Source organism: Lepidothrix coronata, unplaced genomic scaffold, assembly GCF_001604755.1.
Source record: "Lepidothrix coronata isolate B3197 unplaced genomic scaffold, Lepidothrix_coronata-1.0 Scaffold102, whole genome shotgun sequence".
Lineage (NCBI taxonomy): Eukaryota > Metazoa > Chordata > Aves > Passeriformes > Pipridae > Lepidothrix > Lepidothrix coronata.
The window spans coordinates 3137109-3155458 of record NW_016690282.1 but is presented as its reverse complement, the minus strand read 5'-3'; the positions used below and the strand labels follow the sequence as shown (position 1 = coordinate 3155458).

At 42.5% G+C, this 18350-nt stretch overlaps 1 protein-coding gene across 2 annotated transcripts in view; it reads left to right on the top strand.

Annotated features, from left to right (window-relative positions):
• BTBD11 (BTB domain containing 11) overlaps positions 1-18350 on the top strand; it is a 182629-nt gene that overhangs the window by 154954 nt on the left and 9325 nt on the right. Inside the window, exons 12-17 of one of the 2 annotated variants that reach the window (XM_017823416.1) lie at positions 4112-4217; positions 4998-5100; positions 6814-6895; positions 7892-7960; positions 10789-10902; positions 14003-15460. In XM_017823416.1, the coding sequence (XP_017678905.1) occupies positions 4112-4217; positions 4998-5100; positions 6814-6895; positions 7892-7960; positions 10789-10902; positions 14003-14212 (684 nt within the window). In that variant the 3' untranslated portion in view covers positions 14213-15460. Of the gene's footprint in view, positions 1-4111; positions 4218-4997; positions 5101-6813; positions 6896-7891; positions 7961-10788; positions 10903-14002; positions 15461-18350 lie in introns of those variants that run through there. The other variant, XM_017823415.1, reaches the window with a different exon arrangement.

Below are 18350 nucleotides of genomic sequence, written 5' to 3'. Positions count from 1 at the left end.
ACGCTGAGCCCAGAAGAACAAGTGTGCTACTTTTCTGCCTTAACGTGGTGAGCTTTTGGTTTTGGGGCTTTGTGGTAGTCGAATTTGAGGGCCTGGGAGACGTAGGTTAAAATGGCATTAATGGAGCTGAGCTGGTGAGGAGGAGGAAGGAAAAGGAAGGAAAAGGAAAGGAAAACCCAAAGTACTGCTTGGGATATAAGAGGTAAAGAAAAGCAGCCTAACTTGTTACCACTGTAGTGGACAACTGTGCTCAATACCTTGTAGGACCTCATCCCAGAATGGCTAGGCTGGATTGAACTGGGTAAGCTGGAATGGAGCTAGCTCTCCCAGGGTGTGTGCTGAAGTCTAGAGGAGACTTTCCTGAATCCTGCCATAGACCTTCATCAGATGGACATTCAGGAAAAAATATCCCTGAACTCCCCACCCAGGTCTTCACCTCTTTTCAGATCAATCGACTAGTCATCTCTGGTCCAACAACTTGAAAGCCTTAAGCTTTGCTTCAAAAGGATTTATGAATTCCCCTCACAGTTCAAGTGCATTCACCAGGAGTGGGGAATTCCTTTAGATCTGTGCTGAAGAATGCTTTTAAGTCAGGAGACTGCTTGTATCTACAAAGCAAAGTTGCTTGCTCACCAACGAGCTCTCTGCTGGAAGCACCATCTCCCTCAGAAGACTCACTGTTGTTCCCTGTTCCCTCTTGCCTATCTGTAAACTACCCCATGGCTAGGTAAATATTTTTATTATATCCTATGCCAAGCTTTCTTCCCCCTCCCACAGAAGAAGATGCACATCGGCTCCCTTTGACTGTGATGAACGCCCATGTCTAAGAGGAAGCTGGCCTCGCTCCAGGTGTCAGCCTCACACATCCTGGCACAATGTTTTCCAACATAAAATTGTAGCAAGAAAACAAACTCTGTTTTGCTCCTTCAGTGTTAATATCACCGCCCACAACTGCTGCAAGGAGCTCGTACAGCTGGGCTTTCACAGTTAGGTTGATGGGACGATAGGATAAACAGGGAAGAATTATCTGTCTTGGTGCTTGAATGGGAGCTTCTGAGCATGTCAGTGTGGACACTGTGCGAAGGGGAAGGTTGAATCAGCTGGACACATCCTCCTCTCTTCCAGAGCAGTGCTGGTGTCCCAGGTCATGGACTTTGGCAGTTGTTCCCAGTTACTTCACAGCCAGCCTAGTTCAGCCTGCTCCAAGAACAGGATTGAGCTTCAAAAAGCCAATTTTTCCCCCAGATATCCAGTTGCAGACAAAGTATCCCTTTCCTCTCTCCTGTTTCTGCCTGGTTTATTGGTAAAAGCCAGCAGAGGCTCTGTGGGAGCAGAACCAGGGCCACAGCCCTGTGAGCTTGGCTGCATGCTGGGGGGTGTGGGGAGCAACAGTGTAATAGTTTACCACTCCCTTCCCTTGCTGCTGCTTTTTAGTAGTGACTCTAAATAAACACATACTTCAGCTTTCTTGCTGAGCACATTTTTTGGCCTTTGGGTGGTATGAGATGTATTTACTGTTATGGACAGAAGCCAAAGGTCTTAAACCTCCCCTCTGCCAAATGAGATCAGTGTTCTGCATTGGAGGTCTGAAGCCACTGTCTGTCTGATGGCCCTGTGTTCTTTGATGTGTCGATCCTAAGGTCTCTTTTTATCTTTGTCCCATCTCTGTTCCACGTCTTGGGGTTTTTAAGCATCTCTCAGGTGAACATATCACATCTTGAGCTAATTAGAGCTTAGTTTATACCACTTTTTTCACAGGCTTGTGGGCAAGGTGGCTTTTTAATGGGCTTGTATCTGCACACCACAGGGTTAGTGCCCCATTGGTGACCCAGGGATCTGGCAGCATCTCACCTGTGTAGGCAGGCTCCCATGGGATTGTCTGCATGCGTGACTGGTTCGTCACGTTGGTTAGAGTTACGAGCAGGGATCCTCTTCTCCCACTTGCCTGACTGGATTTGGCCTGTTCTTCCCTGATCTTGATGCACGTGGATGTCCTGGTGTGCAGTGCTGTGATTCGGACTGGTGATTAGGCCTCCAGCTCCTAATGAAGCACTGAGAAGTCAATACTCGGATATTCCAGCAGCGCAATTCCCACAGGCACCCTGGAAGGAGGAGATGCACTGTCTTTATTGATGTATGTGTGTGTTTTGAAAAAGCTATTGCCTAGGCACAGCTGTGGCTGGGACTGATGAGTTCATGGAACCCACTAAAACCTCAGTGACATAGACAGGACCAGTGCCCCCTGGCAGATTCGAGGAGGAGTTTCCAGGAGCTCTCCTCTTCAGTGCAGTTACTCTGCTTTTATTCACTGCAGGTGAAAAGTGACCATTACTCTTCCAGTTCTCCTCTCTGGAAGCTTCAGTCTGCTCTAACCATGGAATTGTCCCCATCTTTGTATGTACTGACTTCTTAGCATCTGCCAGATCCAACCAGGAGCTGCCCTGCTGGTAATCAGTGTCCCCCGGGACACACTCCTCCCTGGCTGACTCAGTCAGCCGTGGTGCTTCGGCACAGCCCTTCCGAGCAGGGAAGAAATTGCTCTTTCTGCCCTGTCTGTCTAAAGCTTTCCCTCCCAGCCCTCCCGGCAGCTGAGTCACTTCCTTCTTTAAATCTGGCCTTAAATCTTCCTTTTCTCTTCACCCTGTGATTCACTCCCTTTGTGAAGCGCTTTGCAGAGCTCCAGCGGGAAGATGCTGAACAGTGAGATGCTCCTGGAGTGAGACATCCTCTGTGTCTCAGAGCCACAGCAGTGAGCCTCTCTCTGAGGGCTGGTCCCTGTGCCGTGCTAAATGGTGACTCTTAGTGTCAGTATTTCTCTTAGATTAGCATTTCTTTCAATGCTACATCTGACGTAGTAATAGGAGCCAACTCCTGCCTGTGGGTGAGTGCGTGTAATTTCCTTTGACATCAGCATGTGCCTGTGAGGGAACAGCTCTACCCTTTCCCACCCTATTTGATTAGATTCAGTAAAGGAGTCATTACAGCGTCTCTGCCACTCCTCCTTGTCCCTTGTGGGATTTAAGGAGCACCAATGAAATGTGCTTAGAGCAAGGAAAGCTTCAATTTCTGTTCCTAAAGCTTGGAAATATTTTTAGTATAACATCTGTACTCCTCAAATTTTTATATTATGATTTTTTTTTTGTCCCTCACCTGCTTATTTCCTTGGCCTTTGATCCTCTCATATCTAAGTATCTCACCTTTTCACAGTTTCACGGTGTGGAATGGAATCACCAACCAACAGGGTAGTTAAAAGATGTCATCATGAATTAACAGTGTGGCACCGCTGCACTTGTCTAGACTTGCTCTGATTACCAGCAAAGTGTGGGATAAAATTTGCCAAAGCTTTAAATCCTGCTTTCATCTGGAACTTAAGTATTAAATCCATTTCACTACCCTTGTGTCTTAGTTGTATAGACACTCAAGGTGCTTACGAAAGCCTCCTGTGAGTGACTTGCTCTCAGAGTTTAGGCAGAAATGGGTAAGGCTGGGGAGGAGACCCGGTTTGGTGAAGGTCTGGTGGCTTCCTCAGGACAGTGGTGCCCGTGCCGGTGCCAGTGGTGTAAGAGCATGTTAATGAAACATTTGGGATTGAATGAGTGGCAGTCTGTGATGCTTCAGTCACTCTGTAAGGGAAAGGTCTGTTTGTGAGACTGTTGCACTTAGAGATGTGTCCAGGCTGTGCAGCTGTATCTGTCTGTAGCTCTGGTTTTCTGAAATGTGACCAGTGACCATTTTCTAAAGAGCAACAAAAAAGTCATTTTCCAGCAGAGTAAGTATGCAAATAAAATGAAATCACTATTTTAAAGGAACTTTGTTTTTGCAGAGGGGATGGAGCTGTGGAGTTTGTTAGAAAAACAAGATTTCTCATCCAAGGAAGAAACTTTTTCTTTTAAATGATTCCTACAGGAAACATAGCAATCAAGTAAATGAGATCTGCAGTTTCTAACAAATGCTGATAATCCCAAACTCTGATGTTTAATAAAGGTTCAGCAATCACATTTTTCACCTTCAAAACAGGCAGCTCTTGAGAACAACTTAACATGTCCTTTGCATATTGATTTTATGTTGCATACTAAGCTTACATGGCATGTGTTTGTTTTCTTTTGCTTAGAATGAAGTGATCAGCCAGCAGCTCTCTGTTATCTTCACTCATTGCTATGGACCCTACCCAATTCCAAAGCTGGTTGAAATTAAGCGCAAGCAGACCTCCCGCCTAGGTAAGTGTGACTTGAAGATACTGGCTGGTTCTCCAAGGAGAGCTGTGGGAAGTCTGTGTTACTGGCCAGGTGCTTGAGGGGGCCACAAGTCAGAGAAAAACCCAAATTTGAAAGGCAGAACTAGAAAAAGGAAGGGCCCCAAACTTAGCCTGACCTGAAACTCCCGCTGAAATCAGGAGGGTCATCAGGTGTGTTGAAGCAGGACTGTAAATCTGCAAGGATTTGTCTGTGTTGCTAATTAGGCTGGGATCCAAGCCTTGGGCCTGGAGCCAAGCATCTGTCCGGATCTCAGGCCGCTGTGTCTGGCTGCAGGTGATGCTGCAGCAGCACAGCCCTCCCAGCCAGGCCGACAGAGCCCGGGTGGTTTAACGGGACCAAGAGAAGACCCAAGCAATTTTCCAGGACCCTCTTCCCCTTGACACAAAGACTTCTTGCACAGGGAGAGGGGCGTAATAGGATATAAATGAGCACAGGGCCCTCCAGCATCTGTTCAGCTGCAGTTTGCATTGGGTAGCAGAGCTGGGAGGCTGTGCCAGCTTCACACAGCATGGAGGGCTGGCTATCATCTCAGCAAAGGTCGCCACGGACTTCAAAGCTTTGAATTCCCTTTGTTTGAACTCCATGTGGTTGTCTGAGGGGCTTCTGTCTCAGCCTGTCCAAAATAGCTTAATGGGCTTTACTCATTAAAAACAATATCCTTCTATTCTATTGTCTTCTTCTGTCAAAACAGAAAAATATTCAGTTACTGGCTTTTTTGTTTCCTGCTCTTTGTGATTCTAGATCCCCATTTTCTTAACAATAAAGAGATGTCAGATGTTACATTTCTGGTGGAAGGAAGACCGTTTTATGCACATCGAGTGTTGCTATTTACTGCATCACCAAGGTAAAATATATCTATATTTTTCTTTTTTTAAACAAAAATAGAAAGTGATTTTGTGTTTTTTTCTGGGTTGTTTTTGTTTGTTTTGCTGCTGTTACAATTCTTTGAAGGCTAGTGGCCCAATCTTCAAGTTTTTCCTAAGCAATGTTTCTCCACAGCTTTTTTCTGGTTGATCTGCCAGATATTTAACAAGTGCTCCTCTTACTAGATTTCCACCCAGTAAGCGATCCATGCTTCTGGCCATGCATCTGACTTCATTCCGCTGAGGCACATTTGCATGGAGCTCGTTGCTGCATCCAGCTCTCGATTGTACAGGAGTCTTAATATTTTGATTCTTAATAATAATTTATCCTCTGAGTGGCTAAATCCTGCCTTGCATCAGTCTTCAGGAAAAACAAGTTACTATCACACAGCTCATTGACAGCATTTGACAGTATCCAAAGGCAGTACTTACAGTCTGTTGCCTGTGCTCAGAAGGCTGAATACAGGTTACCCAGTTAAACCCAACCTTAAAGTGGCTCACAGACTCTATATGTATGCAGCTGTATAATTAAAGGTGTGCTTTTAAAGAAATTTAGCTGGCCCTCTGTAAAAGCTTATTTCAAGATATGGCAAGGACAAACCACTGAGTTTGGATAATTTGAGCAATGTGGGAATTGATGCTAGTCGTGCTGCCAACCCACAGCACAGAGTAAAGAGATTTGCATAAAGCAACTGCAGTATCTCACCCTGCCTTCAATCAAGAAATTGATATTTTGGTTTAGAGCTTCTTGGTAGATGTACAAGTATGTTCCAAACTCCAACTTTAAGCCTACTAGATTGTGTTCATAATAAAGTTTGACACTAGTGAAAGCAAGTAAATTGTTATCCATATTTTAATTAACAAAATGCAGTCATTATATGGAAAAGGTTACCATCCAGCAAATGCTGGTCTTGATAGATGAGCTGAGCTTTGAACTACCGCTGGAAGGTCGGATGAATTATCAAAGAGAGGAAGTAGAAGGGCAGATGTTTATGGCAGCACATTTCCCATTTTCACCACTTGATCAATGAGAATATCTGGTTTTGAGAAGTAGATTGTTACATATGTGTACATCTCACATAAATCTGCAATTATTAACTTAAAATACATTTTTTTCCTGAAACTTGTGTCTGAATTTCCGGTTTTGATAATTAGGGAACAGCAACCTATCTAGTTTTCTATCCTGCCTCTTCTTACACAATTGTATTGAGCTTGCATAGAAGCATTAAAAGTCTTAGTTTAGTTGTTTTAACAGTTTGTTCCAAAATACTTTTTAAAGCAGCATAAGGGACATAGTCCAGAATTTAACCTTCAAAAAAGGAAACTGTTTTAAATGTTTTAAATGTTGCAAGTCATGTTGCCTCCAAAAAAAAAAAAATTTGGTTTTGTGGTATGCATCTTTACAGACTCTGAATTTCCAATGTACATTTTATTCTATTGCTACATTAGATGTATTTTTCAAAAATTTCAAATTAAAATCTCCTAGAGAAAGGCTTCTTCCTTTTCTTTCTTTCCTAGAGAAAACTTTATGTCAGTGTCTAAATCTTGATGCTTTTTGGTGACAAAGCCATTCATTTCAGTGTACTGTTTTTGCAAGAGTTGGTGCCATCCTTCCTCTGCACTGTACTGTTTTTGCCATACTTTTTCACAGAGGAAATTCGGCTGGCTATTCAATTTTGCTCCTTTTTATTTAGGTTTAAAGCATTGCTGTCTAGCAAGCCCTCATCTGATAGTACTTGTATTGAGATCAACTATGTGAAGTACCCCATCTTTCAGGTAAAGTCAGTTCTCACATTAAATTTGAATGGAACTTGTAAGAGGAACATCGTACATGCCCTGTGCAAATTAGTACATATGTATTTGATAAACACATAGCTCAGAGTAGTGGTTTCATGAGCACAGGCTTCATTTCCCTTTGCACACTAAGCTGCAGAGTGCTATTGATTGCAAACATCATTCCTGAGTGGATACAATAACATGCATTTCACTTACATGGGCTATGCAGACAAAGCGCCTGATGCTTTTTTCTGTAGTTGGCTCTTTCTGTACTTAATGGACAGGCTTGGAAGAGACACAGTTCATTCCCTTCCTTTGCAGTATTCTCCAATCAATTTTTTTGCCATGAAAACATAGAGAAAACGCTTGCTTTACATACCTGTAGTGTATACATACATGTATATGCTTCCCTTTAGTTGACTCAGAGCTCAGACAGTTCCATGAATCGACTGTTATCACTGCAAATAATTCCCAGCTGCCTACAATAACTTTAGGCTTGCTGGAAGCATCCTGCAGAGGGATCTTAGCTGGCTTGTATTACAGTGCAAAGCCTCCCCCTCTCTTTCTCATCATCCATGCATGCCCACACACAGCTGGGTGAAGGTGGGGGTGCCATTGCCTGGGAAGGAATAAAGGAGTAACTATTGTATATGCTATATTTACCTGAATCAGTGATGTACTTAACCTATGGGGAAATACACTGAAAACTCAGAATGAATTTATCAGTTTCCTGAAAATTGTTTGGAGCTCACCAGGAAGTCCAGACAATTTGAGGATCGGGGCTGAGACATTACGCTACCTGTGAAAAGGAGACATTGAACTTTGCAGAGAGACTAACCAAGTATATCTTGAAATCAGGAGGTTTGAGCCAGTTTTATCTATAATTTTTTGGTGGTGTTGGGAGAGCCTTGGGTATTGCCTGCAGCCTTTACATCACCTCCTGTTCCCTGATGTCTTGCATTGCTTTTTATAAACACTCCCTTTGTTTTATTACAGCTGGTTATGCAGTATCTTTATTATGGAGGTGCAGAGTCACTCCTGATTAAAAATAATGAAATTATGGAGGTAAGAGACATTTATCTTAATTGCAGTGTGAGCAATGCTAAGTGATCTGTGTACCATTCACCCAAGGCCACATGAGCATTCCTGTAAGAGCCAGAAATGCCTCACTTGGAGTGCCCAGGCTGTCTGCTGTCCTGTGGGAGACACTCGGTCTCTTTCTTTGCTGGTCACCCATTATGATAACTTTTGCCAGTATGAAGTTGACTGTCAGAGAAAAAAGAGTAGAAAAATTATCATCATCAAGCGAGAAAGTATCTGAAAGAAAAATAGCTGGTTAGTGGCAAAGCTGGTGTTACCAAAATCTGGAAGCAACTCCCAGCGGCATAGTGTTCGATCCTCTCGTTCTCTCAGCCTGATAGATGAGGTTCTCTGCTCCAGCAGGGCCAGTCAGATTCCCTCCGCCACATTCTTTACTTTTGGTTAATTAGCTCGGGCTTACATCTTCAGATCTATCTCAGCAGCATTAAAAATAATCCAGTTTGGTTCCTCACATGGGAGAGTTCTTGGGCATGTACCTGGCTTTAACTGTGAGAGAAATCTGACCAGAGTCATGGTTCAGCTGAATTTCAATCATGTGACGATTTCCTGAATAAAACCATAATCTATGTACTCTCTGCCACCAAGAGAGTCATAGAACATCTCAAGTTGGAAGGGACCCCTAAGGATCGCCAAGTCCAACTCCATGCTCCTTGCAGGACTATATAAAACTAAACCATATCACTCAGTGTCATCCAGATGCGCCTTGAACTCTGGCTTGGTGCCATGACCACTTCTCTGAGAAGCCTGTTCAGTGGCTGACCACCTTCATAGTGGAGAACCTTCTCCTAATGTCTAATCTGTACTTCCCCTGACACAACTTCATTTCATTTCCTCGTGTCCTATTGCTATGACACTACTCCCTATGGTACTACTGTCTGGCAGCCACAGGATGGAACTGGTCAGGACTGAGATTATCCCTCTCCAGTGCAGGCAGTGGATTTTTAACTATGCATACCCACACTGACTTTCTGAGCCATATAGGAAAAGTTCACTAATTCTCTATTTCACTCATAGTTTTGAAAGAACTCCTGAATTTCTAACCTTTTCTGAAATATGGAGTCTTACCCTAGGCAGTGCAGCGGCTTTATAGAGACGTGTCTGTTATCACCTAGGCCGTTAGAAAGCCTGTGCTGCAGTTCAGCTGGCAGCTTGCTCTACTTTTGTGACATTTCAAAATTTCTGTGACTTGAGAATGTATGACTGATTGATTGATCTGTTGATAACAGATCTGGTCACGGTTCCTCACAGTTTAAAGTAATTACAAACCAGCACATGACTGCTTGAGCCACAGAGGCAGCTGGAATAGGATTTGGCTTTATCTTTCAAAACTGCATTTAGCAACTTGCCTTATTACAAATATGATAACAAGAAGCACCAGAAATACTCCACAGAAATCTTTGCTGCAATTCATAATTGAGGCCAGCTGGCTGCTATCACATCAGCACTGCAGATTTCCAGCACTCAGATTTATTTATGGTATTAAAGTAGAGCTTGAGCAGACTGCATAGGAGAAGTCAGAATAATGTCATGGAAGTTTCAGGGTTTTGTTAGTTCCCTAGTGCTTCTGACTAGAAGCATGAGAGTCCCTTTGGGATTCACAAGATAGCTTTTTGTCATGCAGTCCTACATAATAAGGACTGTATAAAGGCCTGAATACATGAATAAGTGCTATTTAAACACCTAAACAGCTTGGCCTAAGGTATGGCTGGGTGTCAAGCAGTGGAGAACCCCAGCATGCTTCCTAAGGCAGAGCAGAGAGCCAGAGCCAATGACCCACCATGGAAAGACATAAAATGAAATGCCTTTTCCCCACTGTAAAAGGACAGAGTGGGGGCAATAGAGGAAATCTTAGCACTACTGAAATCAGTTGGAGAATTCAAAATTTAAGCCATTTTCACCCTATTGGTGTACAGAGATCCCAGAACAGTGCCAGTCCAGGTAGTATAACCATAGGGGGGATGCAGGGCCAAAGAGGGAGGTCAGCTGAAGTGCTGGTGTCAGCAGAGCCATGATAGAGCAGCGGTACAGGCACATGACACTAATGTGAATGTTAACTAGGCAGTGCCCCACACCGAGCTGGTTCCCACCTTTGCATAGTATCCCTCTGTGCACTCACTTCAGACAGTAGTGCCAGACAGTGTTTCAGCTTCTGTGGCCTAGGCATTACCTTACAGCTGCTCACAAGCTAGAACAAGGAGCATATGGAGATCTGATTCCATTTCCTTGAGCCTGCTGAGGTGACAGATTTGAGTTTTATTGCCTCTCTAGATTGTTAAGACTGCCCAGGATGGTCATCATCATCTGGTTTGAATTCCTCTATACTCTTGGTCCTGAACCTTCTGCTGACATCCCCACATCCAGCCCAGGTGCTCTGTTTCAGCCAGATCTTTGGGAACAGTTGAACCGTAACCTTGTTTTTTGGGAATGCAATTGCAGGTCCCTTCTTGCAGAGTCATGTTTGCAAAGTGAGAAAATATTCTTGAAGCTGCTGTTTCCTTTTTCTCTCTCAAACATCCCCCACTCCTCACCCCATTCCAAAGTCAGCATGTATATCTGAGCAGCCCGTGATGGTCTCTCCATGTACAGCTTCCCAAAGTGTGATCTAGAGGGGACCTGCAGAGGGTGGAAGCAACTAAGCAATCTTCTCATTCTGACTTTTTGTCAGTACTTTCATGCTAACTGAAGCAGGGACAGAGAAAAAAATATAATGACACAGTAAAGAATCAAGCTCTGATTCTGTATCGCTCAGCAGTTTTTGACTATTTTTTCCGTGCCTTTTGTTTTTTTTTTAGCTTCTCTCTGCTGCTAAATTTTTCCAGCTTGAAGCTTTACAACGACACTGTGAGATCATTTGTGCAAAAAGCATTAATACAGAAAACTGCGTGGATATTTATAATCATGCCAAGGTAAAAATAACTGCATACGCTTGCATGTTATGTGTTTGTCGTCATAGTCGTAGGTCAGTTTTATGACAAGTAGTGACACATATATATATATGTCATATGCTTAGTATGTTTGTTATGTGTTTAAGATTTGTCATTCATTTACTGGGATTGACTAGCTAATAGGTACATAGCATAGTGACAGTCTTAAATCATGTAGTATAACTGCAAAGTGGCACCTTCTCACCCCCTTCCCCAAGCGGTTCAAACTCAGTTTGAGTGTATCACTGTGTGCAAGACCTATCCCTTATTCATGGCAACCCAAACTGCTGAGCTGATTCAACAGGAATCACCTAAGTGAAGAAGACACCTCTGCTTTCACCTTTCAAGCTGCATTTTCCCATTAAAATTACCTGTTTCCTCCTGCCTGGAGCCCACTGGGGGGATACACTCAATGCTGGTGACAGCTTGTCAATATATGAAAATGCCATGTTGTGGAAGTTCAGTGGCTCAGAGCCCTGCAAGGATGGTAATGAGAATTTTATGTCTTGGAGCGCTTCTTATTGGAATCAAATTATATACTTAGCTTGTGAGGTGGCCTAAGTCATTAGACAAAAAAGCATGGCATTTTTTGACCCAGAAAACCTGTTTTCACACATTGATAGCGGTTGTTGCCACATTGATTAGTTTCAGTTTTTCTCCTCCTCAGGTGTAGTAGTTAGACTTTCACTTGGAAGATGGAAATGATACACAAATAAGTGCAATGAAATATTTTTTTCTGTAACTTACATGGTCTGTACAAAAGATAAACTGATGCATTGTGACATGGAGGTTTGATTGAACAGAGTAATCCTGCTCCAAACCCCTGCAGATCTGACCTCCATTCCCATCCTCAGGTATTTCCTACAGAGAATAGTAATGTTAGGTCTTGATGTACAGATAACATGCAATCGGTGTTTAAAATAGCACAAAGTTCCACCTATAAAAATAAGAAATGAGGTATATCTGCAGATCCATTTATTGTAATGGGAAAAAAATTACAGTGCAGGAATCTTTTGAAAAATATTTGATTTATCTTCTAGCTCATGTGGGAATTTCTCAATTTGTATTACTGTTAGTAAAATTAATAATTTTGGTTTAAAATCACATGTTTTCTTTGAATTGTGAAATGTGGCTGTTATTTACATCTGATTGAAGAAAATTCTTACATGGAGCTTTAGACCTCTTTGAGGGACTGGTACACTGCTGATGCTGGGACTGAACAGAGACCCAGTGGCTAAATTCATCTCCTGGTTTGCCTATAAGAGCCCCAGCCTGCAATTTTTTTGTGCCTGCATCTTTCAGTGGAGGCTGTGGAAATGGTGTACTTTAGAGGTTTTTACAGCCAAAGTCATGTTTGCACTGATGTGGGTGGGACATTGCAGAGATAGCCAAGCTTGCTGTAAATGAAACTTTGACTTCTGGAATTAAGCCACATCACCCTAAAGCACTGCATGGGCTAATTTACTCTGCTTCCAGTGAATTACCATGGCTAAGCTTCATACTGCTATATCCAGAAGGTTTCTGGGGCCTGAACTCACACATTTAAAGCTAGTTCAGATACCTCTCTATTACGCTGGAAGAGCATAGGAGATGCTTTGTCTTTTTGCTCCCGGTACGTGTGATGTGCAGGTGATTAATCTGAGCACAGATCATTCTTTCCAGTGCTCCCATCACAGGGTAGCCTCATTTGTTTGTTATGTGAGTGTGAGATGATGTTGTGTGGCTCAAGAGGGCCAGAGGGTCTTGATGAGCCAGGAGAGCTCACACGCAGCTCCAGCACAGCATGTCAGCCATCCATCTGCCTTTCCATGTTGCTCTCTGAGGTGTGGAAGAGCTTGTGTTAGACCCTAGTGAGAATGGCAATAAGGTGAGCAGGCACTGAAGCCAGAACCACCTCATCAGCCAGGAGCAGGTTTTGAGTGACCTGATGCTGTTGTAGGTACCATTTCTTGTCCTTCCTAGAATCATCATAGAATGGTTTGGATTGGAAGGGACACTTAAAGATCATCTAGTTGCAACCACCCTGCCATGGTCAGGGACACCTTTCTTGTCCTTGCTACTTTACAAGCTCATCTGCATCTGCAGGCACTCGGGCAATGCTGAGACCTGTCTTTCCAGATGGGGAGGTGCAAGCAGGTTGGCCCAGAGAAACCTGGAGCACAGCCTTTGTCATGATTGAGAGAAAGACACAATTTGCTGGAATAACATGACGTGAGCACAGACTTGGGAAGCTATCTGTGGCAGGGGCCTAGGTTGTAGAACAATGTTTAGCAAGGTGATGCGCTTTGTAGTAGCAGCTGCAGGAATAAGAGTTTGAAACCCTGGATTAAAGAGCTGAGGTACTGGTAGGAAGGTCAGAGAATGTGAATTTGGTTATATTTACAAATAAAAGCTGAATGGAGAGTATTAATATCCCTATGGACTTTCCATTCTTAAAATTGCAGTTATAGAATTGTAGAATATCAGGTTGGAAGGGACTTCGAGGATCATCTGGTCCAACCTTTCTAGGCAAAAGTATGGTCTAGGCAAGATAGCCCAGCATTCTATCTGGCTGAATCTTAAAAGTGTCCAATGCTGGGAAATCCACCACTACCTTGGGGAGATTTCTTCAGTGGCTGATTGTTTTCATTTCTCCTCCAAAGATTCCTCAAAGTATGAAGTTTTGCATGACAGCTTACTACAGTCATATGTCCCATCCTTGCTGAGGATGGCATTCTTGAAACTTGCTGTGTAATGTTTTCCCAAACCCGTAGTTTTAGGGTGTAACTTCTAGTGTGAAATCATGGGTCTGGTAAACTCTGCGGTAGAACTCCCATCAATTTCCAAGGGAGCAAAGCTTCAGCCCCTGGAATTTTATTTTCCCATCAACCACAGTCTTTAACATGGAATTATTATAGGAATCATCAGCATAAAATACTGTTTGATTAACTCCTTCCCCTCCATGCATTCGTATCTGTAAGTGTTACTGTGCCTATCTAAAAGGCTAAGCTTGTGTATTTGTTTGTGTGCAGCTCTTATGCACTGTATTTGCTGATTGGGTTTTATCAGATTGGTTATCTTTCTCTAATTTCACTTCTTGTAGTTTCTCGGCGTCACAGAACTATCTTCCTATTGTGAAGGCTACTTTCTAAAAAATATGATGGTCCTCATTGAAAATGAAGCTTTCAAACAGCTGTTGTATGACAAGAATGGAGAAACATCTGGTCAAAATGTACTAGAGGACTTACAGAGGACGTTGGCCACAAGGATTCAGTCAATTCATTTGTCTTCTTCAAAGGGCTCCGTTGTGTAAAGCTGAGGAAGATGGTAACCCTCTGATAAAAGACCCTGCAAGTTAAGTCTGCTGTTGCAGTTGCTTAAACCTGTTGCAGTTGCTTAAACGACTACAAAAAAGAAAATTTAAGAAATTCTACTTCGCATCCAAATAGTTCTATTTTGGCCAAAGGTGCTGCGCTGGGGCTGTATTCCCTGTTTGGATGAGAGAATACAGAAAACCAAGTTCCTCCATGGTTTTGAGCAAACTGGGTACAAGAGTTTCTGGTGAATTGCTGTTGTACTCAAATCCTGAACATAAGCCTCTTTGTGGATCTTGATGCCAACAAAAGCCAGAACTCACATCAGTGAACAGCAGAAGCCCCTGCCTTGAAGGGTAGTGCCGGGGAACACCTGAATTGACCAATTAATCATTTAAGTCAGATTTGTTCCAGTGTTACACATTTAAGAACTGTATCTATCCCGGAGTCCATTATCTCATGCATTTGAGAAATGTAAGAACTGTTCTTGCTGTCAAGCAAAGATCAGCTGTATTAGAGAGTGGGTAAGACTGTTGCAGTCAAGGAAGTATACTGGCAGATTTTTAGGGGTGGGAACTTTTTAAATTGTTCATAAAAAATGGGGTGGCCTTGTAGTTTAAAAACTATTTCTTAAGCTTAAAATTTCCTTTTCAACAGAGCTGTGTTTGAGAATCTATGTAACATGTTTTGTTTTTTTAAATGGTAAAATGTACATTGTGTAAACATACATATGATCAAGTTTTGCTTGTATTCTTTCCTAGGGTGGTATAATCTTGCCTAACAGGCTATGGTTACACCAAAGAGGTACATTACCCAGACTATCTCTAATACAGTAGTTGGGGGGGGCAGAAGAACTGCATGCTACTCGTGATTTGGGGTTAAAAACAATGACAAACTCAACAAACATGCGTTTGCATGGTAACTGTACCTGTGAAATGTTACGTTCGTGCTTTGTTTCGCCAAGACAAATGCAATGTTACTTCTTGTCAAACTTCATTTGTGAAATTAGCATATTTTTTTATTTGGTGCGATTGGCTGTGATATGATACCCCTGGAGCTCCTTCTCGAGGTGCTGATTTCTGTTTGTTGCAGTGAAGGGATAATAACAGATCTTTACTTGAGTAATGTGTGGATATTTTGCTACTGGCCAGAGATTGTTGTCCGAGTTAGACTTTTTTAAATTATAATTAAATATGTACTATAGAATGATTCCTCACTGTATCCTGAGAATGTATAGGTTATCTACAAGTGCAGGGCTTGGGTGGGGTGGGATGGGGGTGTGATTTAAAATGTCAAAACTTTGTTTATTTTGCAGCATATTGTTAGCAAGACAAATCTGGTATGTGCCACAACGTTCCTGATGCTCTGTCTCTGCAAGCCACAGCAAGAAGTAGGCAAAGATGTTGCCTTCTCCATGACAAAGTGACATTAATATACTTACTTTCTAGACTGCCATTCAGAAAATTTAGAAGTTTTATTTTGACAGTGAATGTTAACCTCTTTTTCTTTTGTTGAAGCATCTACATCAGGTGCCCTTCCATGTTGATAGCTTTTGACATGCTCAGAAAACACAGTTTTGGCTTTTGTTATCAACACAGTAGGAAGCTGTTTTATGACTAAGGTGTAAATCCTCCTTTATGCTTGGTCTTGTACAGTTTCTGCAACAAATTACAAAATACCTAAACTGCCAATAATGTTGCAGAGACACAACGTGTCAGTCAATTACACTTTTTTTTCCTGCATAGATGTTGACACAAGATGTTGTCCGGAACACTTAAGTAATGGCAAGTTCTGTGTTGCAATTGTAGAGAAGCGCGAGACCGTAGTTGATGCAACAGCAACAACACACAGGGGTGCTTGTTGTTGTTTGATGTGCCTCCTCATCCATGGAAGCCCATCCTTCCATGCTAGTGATAACTAGGTAGCAACAGACCTCACCCCGCAGCTTCATGGTTTAAAATAGCAAAGTTTTTCAAACAATAATTGTGATCTTAAATAGGAAGGAAACACTGATAACTCCATGCTAGTCTTTCTTCTGGTGAGTTGAGAGTATCTGTGGTAACGTTCAGTAGTCTTCTTTCATCAATAAAGGGCTTAATAGGGCCTTTGGTGGCTGTATGTGGAGTGGTCACTGTGTTTGGGCACTCAGAGGCAGATGTGACAGAGTGCAGCTGCCTCCAAACACACTCAGCGTCCATCTGCAGCAGAGCTGTGCCAGCCCATGTCCTTGTGTGTCCCCGTGTGCTCCTTCCTGGGCTTGTGGATCAAGATGGCTGGAAGCGTGGCACCCACTGCTGCCACTTTGCTGGTGTCTGGCAAATGGTAGGAGAGGAAAAACCCCAAGAAGTTGTCATCCAAAATGTTACAGGTAGGGATCATGGCTATGGATTTATACAGGAATAACTTTTTTTCCCTTCAAAAACACTGGTAAATCCCATCATCATAGATGTATAGCTGAAAGAAACCTTAAAATAAGAGTAATAATTTTCAATTCTTTTTTGACCAGTGACCCCCGTCAGTTTTGTCAGCAGAAGAGCCAGCCTGTGTAAACCCTGGCATTCATTTCTCCTGGAAGCAGCCAGCAAACTGTCGTGGATCCACAAACCAGAGCTTGGAAAGTGATTTTAGTGTGCCTCTGCTGATGTGAGGCTGGGTGAGGTCTAACTGAGCCATGTCAGACAATGTGCAGCTTGCAGGCTCTTAAACATCCAGTCACAGGGATCCATGATCTTCACCACCCTCATAATCCGAAGGTTTTCCTAAGAGACTATTCAGAATTTCTTCACTGCCAATCGAGCCACTTTTCCTTCAAGCCCTGATTGACAGGAATGACAGATGATCTTACAAGTTCTTTTTTAAGGTTATTCTGTGTATGAAAGGAATTATCTTATTTGCCTCACTAGTATAGTCTTTGCTAGTTCCTTTGCTAGTGTTTTCTAGGTCTCTGATTTTTGCTGTCAGTCCCCTCATGACTTCCCATTTTCCACATTTTCAGTACTGCAGCAGGAGCTTTATACAGTAATAAGCAAAGCAGGGTAACTGTTCTCTGTGGTTTATGTAAAGCATATCAGAAAATATATCCCCAGATATTTTCTACAAGAACATCCCATGGCTGACTTTGATCCAGTCTGTCTAATAATTCCTGAGGGATTCACTGCTGCCTTCCCAGGAGTTCCATCTTTATTTGTGCATTTGTTTACTACACCTTTCAAAGTATAACACTTTCAACTTCTCTTTATTAGATTTGTTCTGCTCTAACCGGGGCAATTTCCTCACTTCATCAAGATCAGTTGCAATTCTGATCCTGTCTTCTAGCCTATTTCATAATCTCCAAGCTTTATTATACATGGCTTCATGCATGGATTCTTCATTCCATTAATCTGGGGCTGGGGGGAAGGGCTCTGTTGTCAATTTAATCTGAAAATCAGTGTGAGTTTCAGTGGGTGTCCATGAATACCATTCCTGTCAGATGAGGCTCTTTTCAACAGAGCATTTTATTAGCATTTTTTTGAGACATGGTGTTATCATCTTAGAAAACAAAAAGCCTTCTGTTCCTTTAGTCTTTCTATGAGTTGCAATAATTTACAAATTTGGAGGCAAAATATTGCCTCCAGTCTTGGTGAAATGGAAAAAAATGCAACATCCTTAGAAAAAACTTGTGATTTTCTTTTTTAATCATAACTTTCCAACTTGTAATGAGTGAAGGTGCCTTTCCATTTGTCTTTTTATACTAATCCATGCTGTAATATTTGAGGACTTGCAGACATCCTGTCCCTGCCTCATGGCAGATCTTTCCTTCTGTCACTACACGGTCCTCCCTTAGTTTCCAGAATTTCCTCACATTTCCACTTTGCCTCACGTGCTGCCAGTTTCCACACTTCCTAGTTGTTTTACTCTAGAGCCCTGCCAGATGCCTTTTCAAGCCCAGAAAGGGTATCAGTGTTCTCCTGAATGGGCGATTTTCCAATAATGGGCTCAAGAGCTGGGAAGAGAAAAGGATGGGGAATGTAGGAGGGCAAAGGTTTTGGACATCACAGATGAAGCTGGTATTCTTTTCATTACAAATTTCAGCACTGTCTACTTCTTTCTCAGATTTTCCCCTGATCTGTTCCTTATGCCTGCTGTCCTCTAAACACA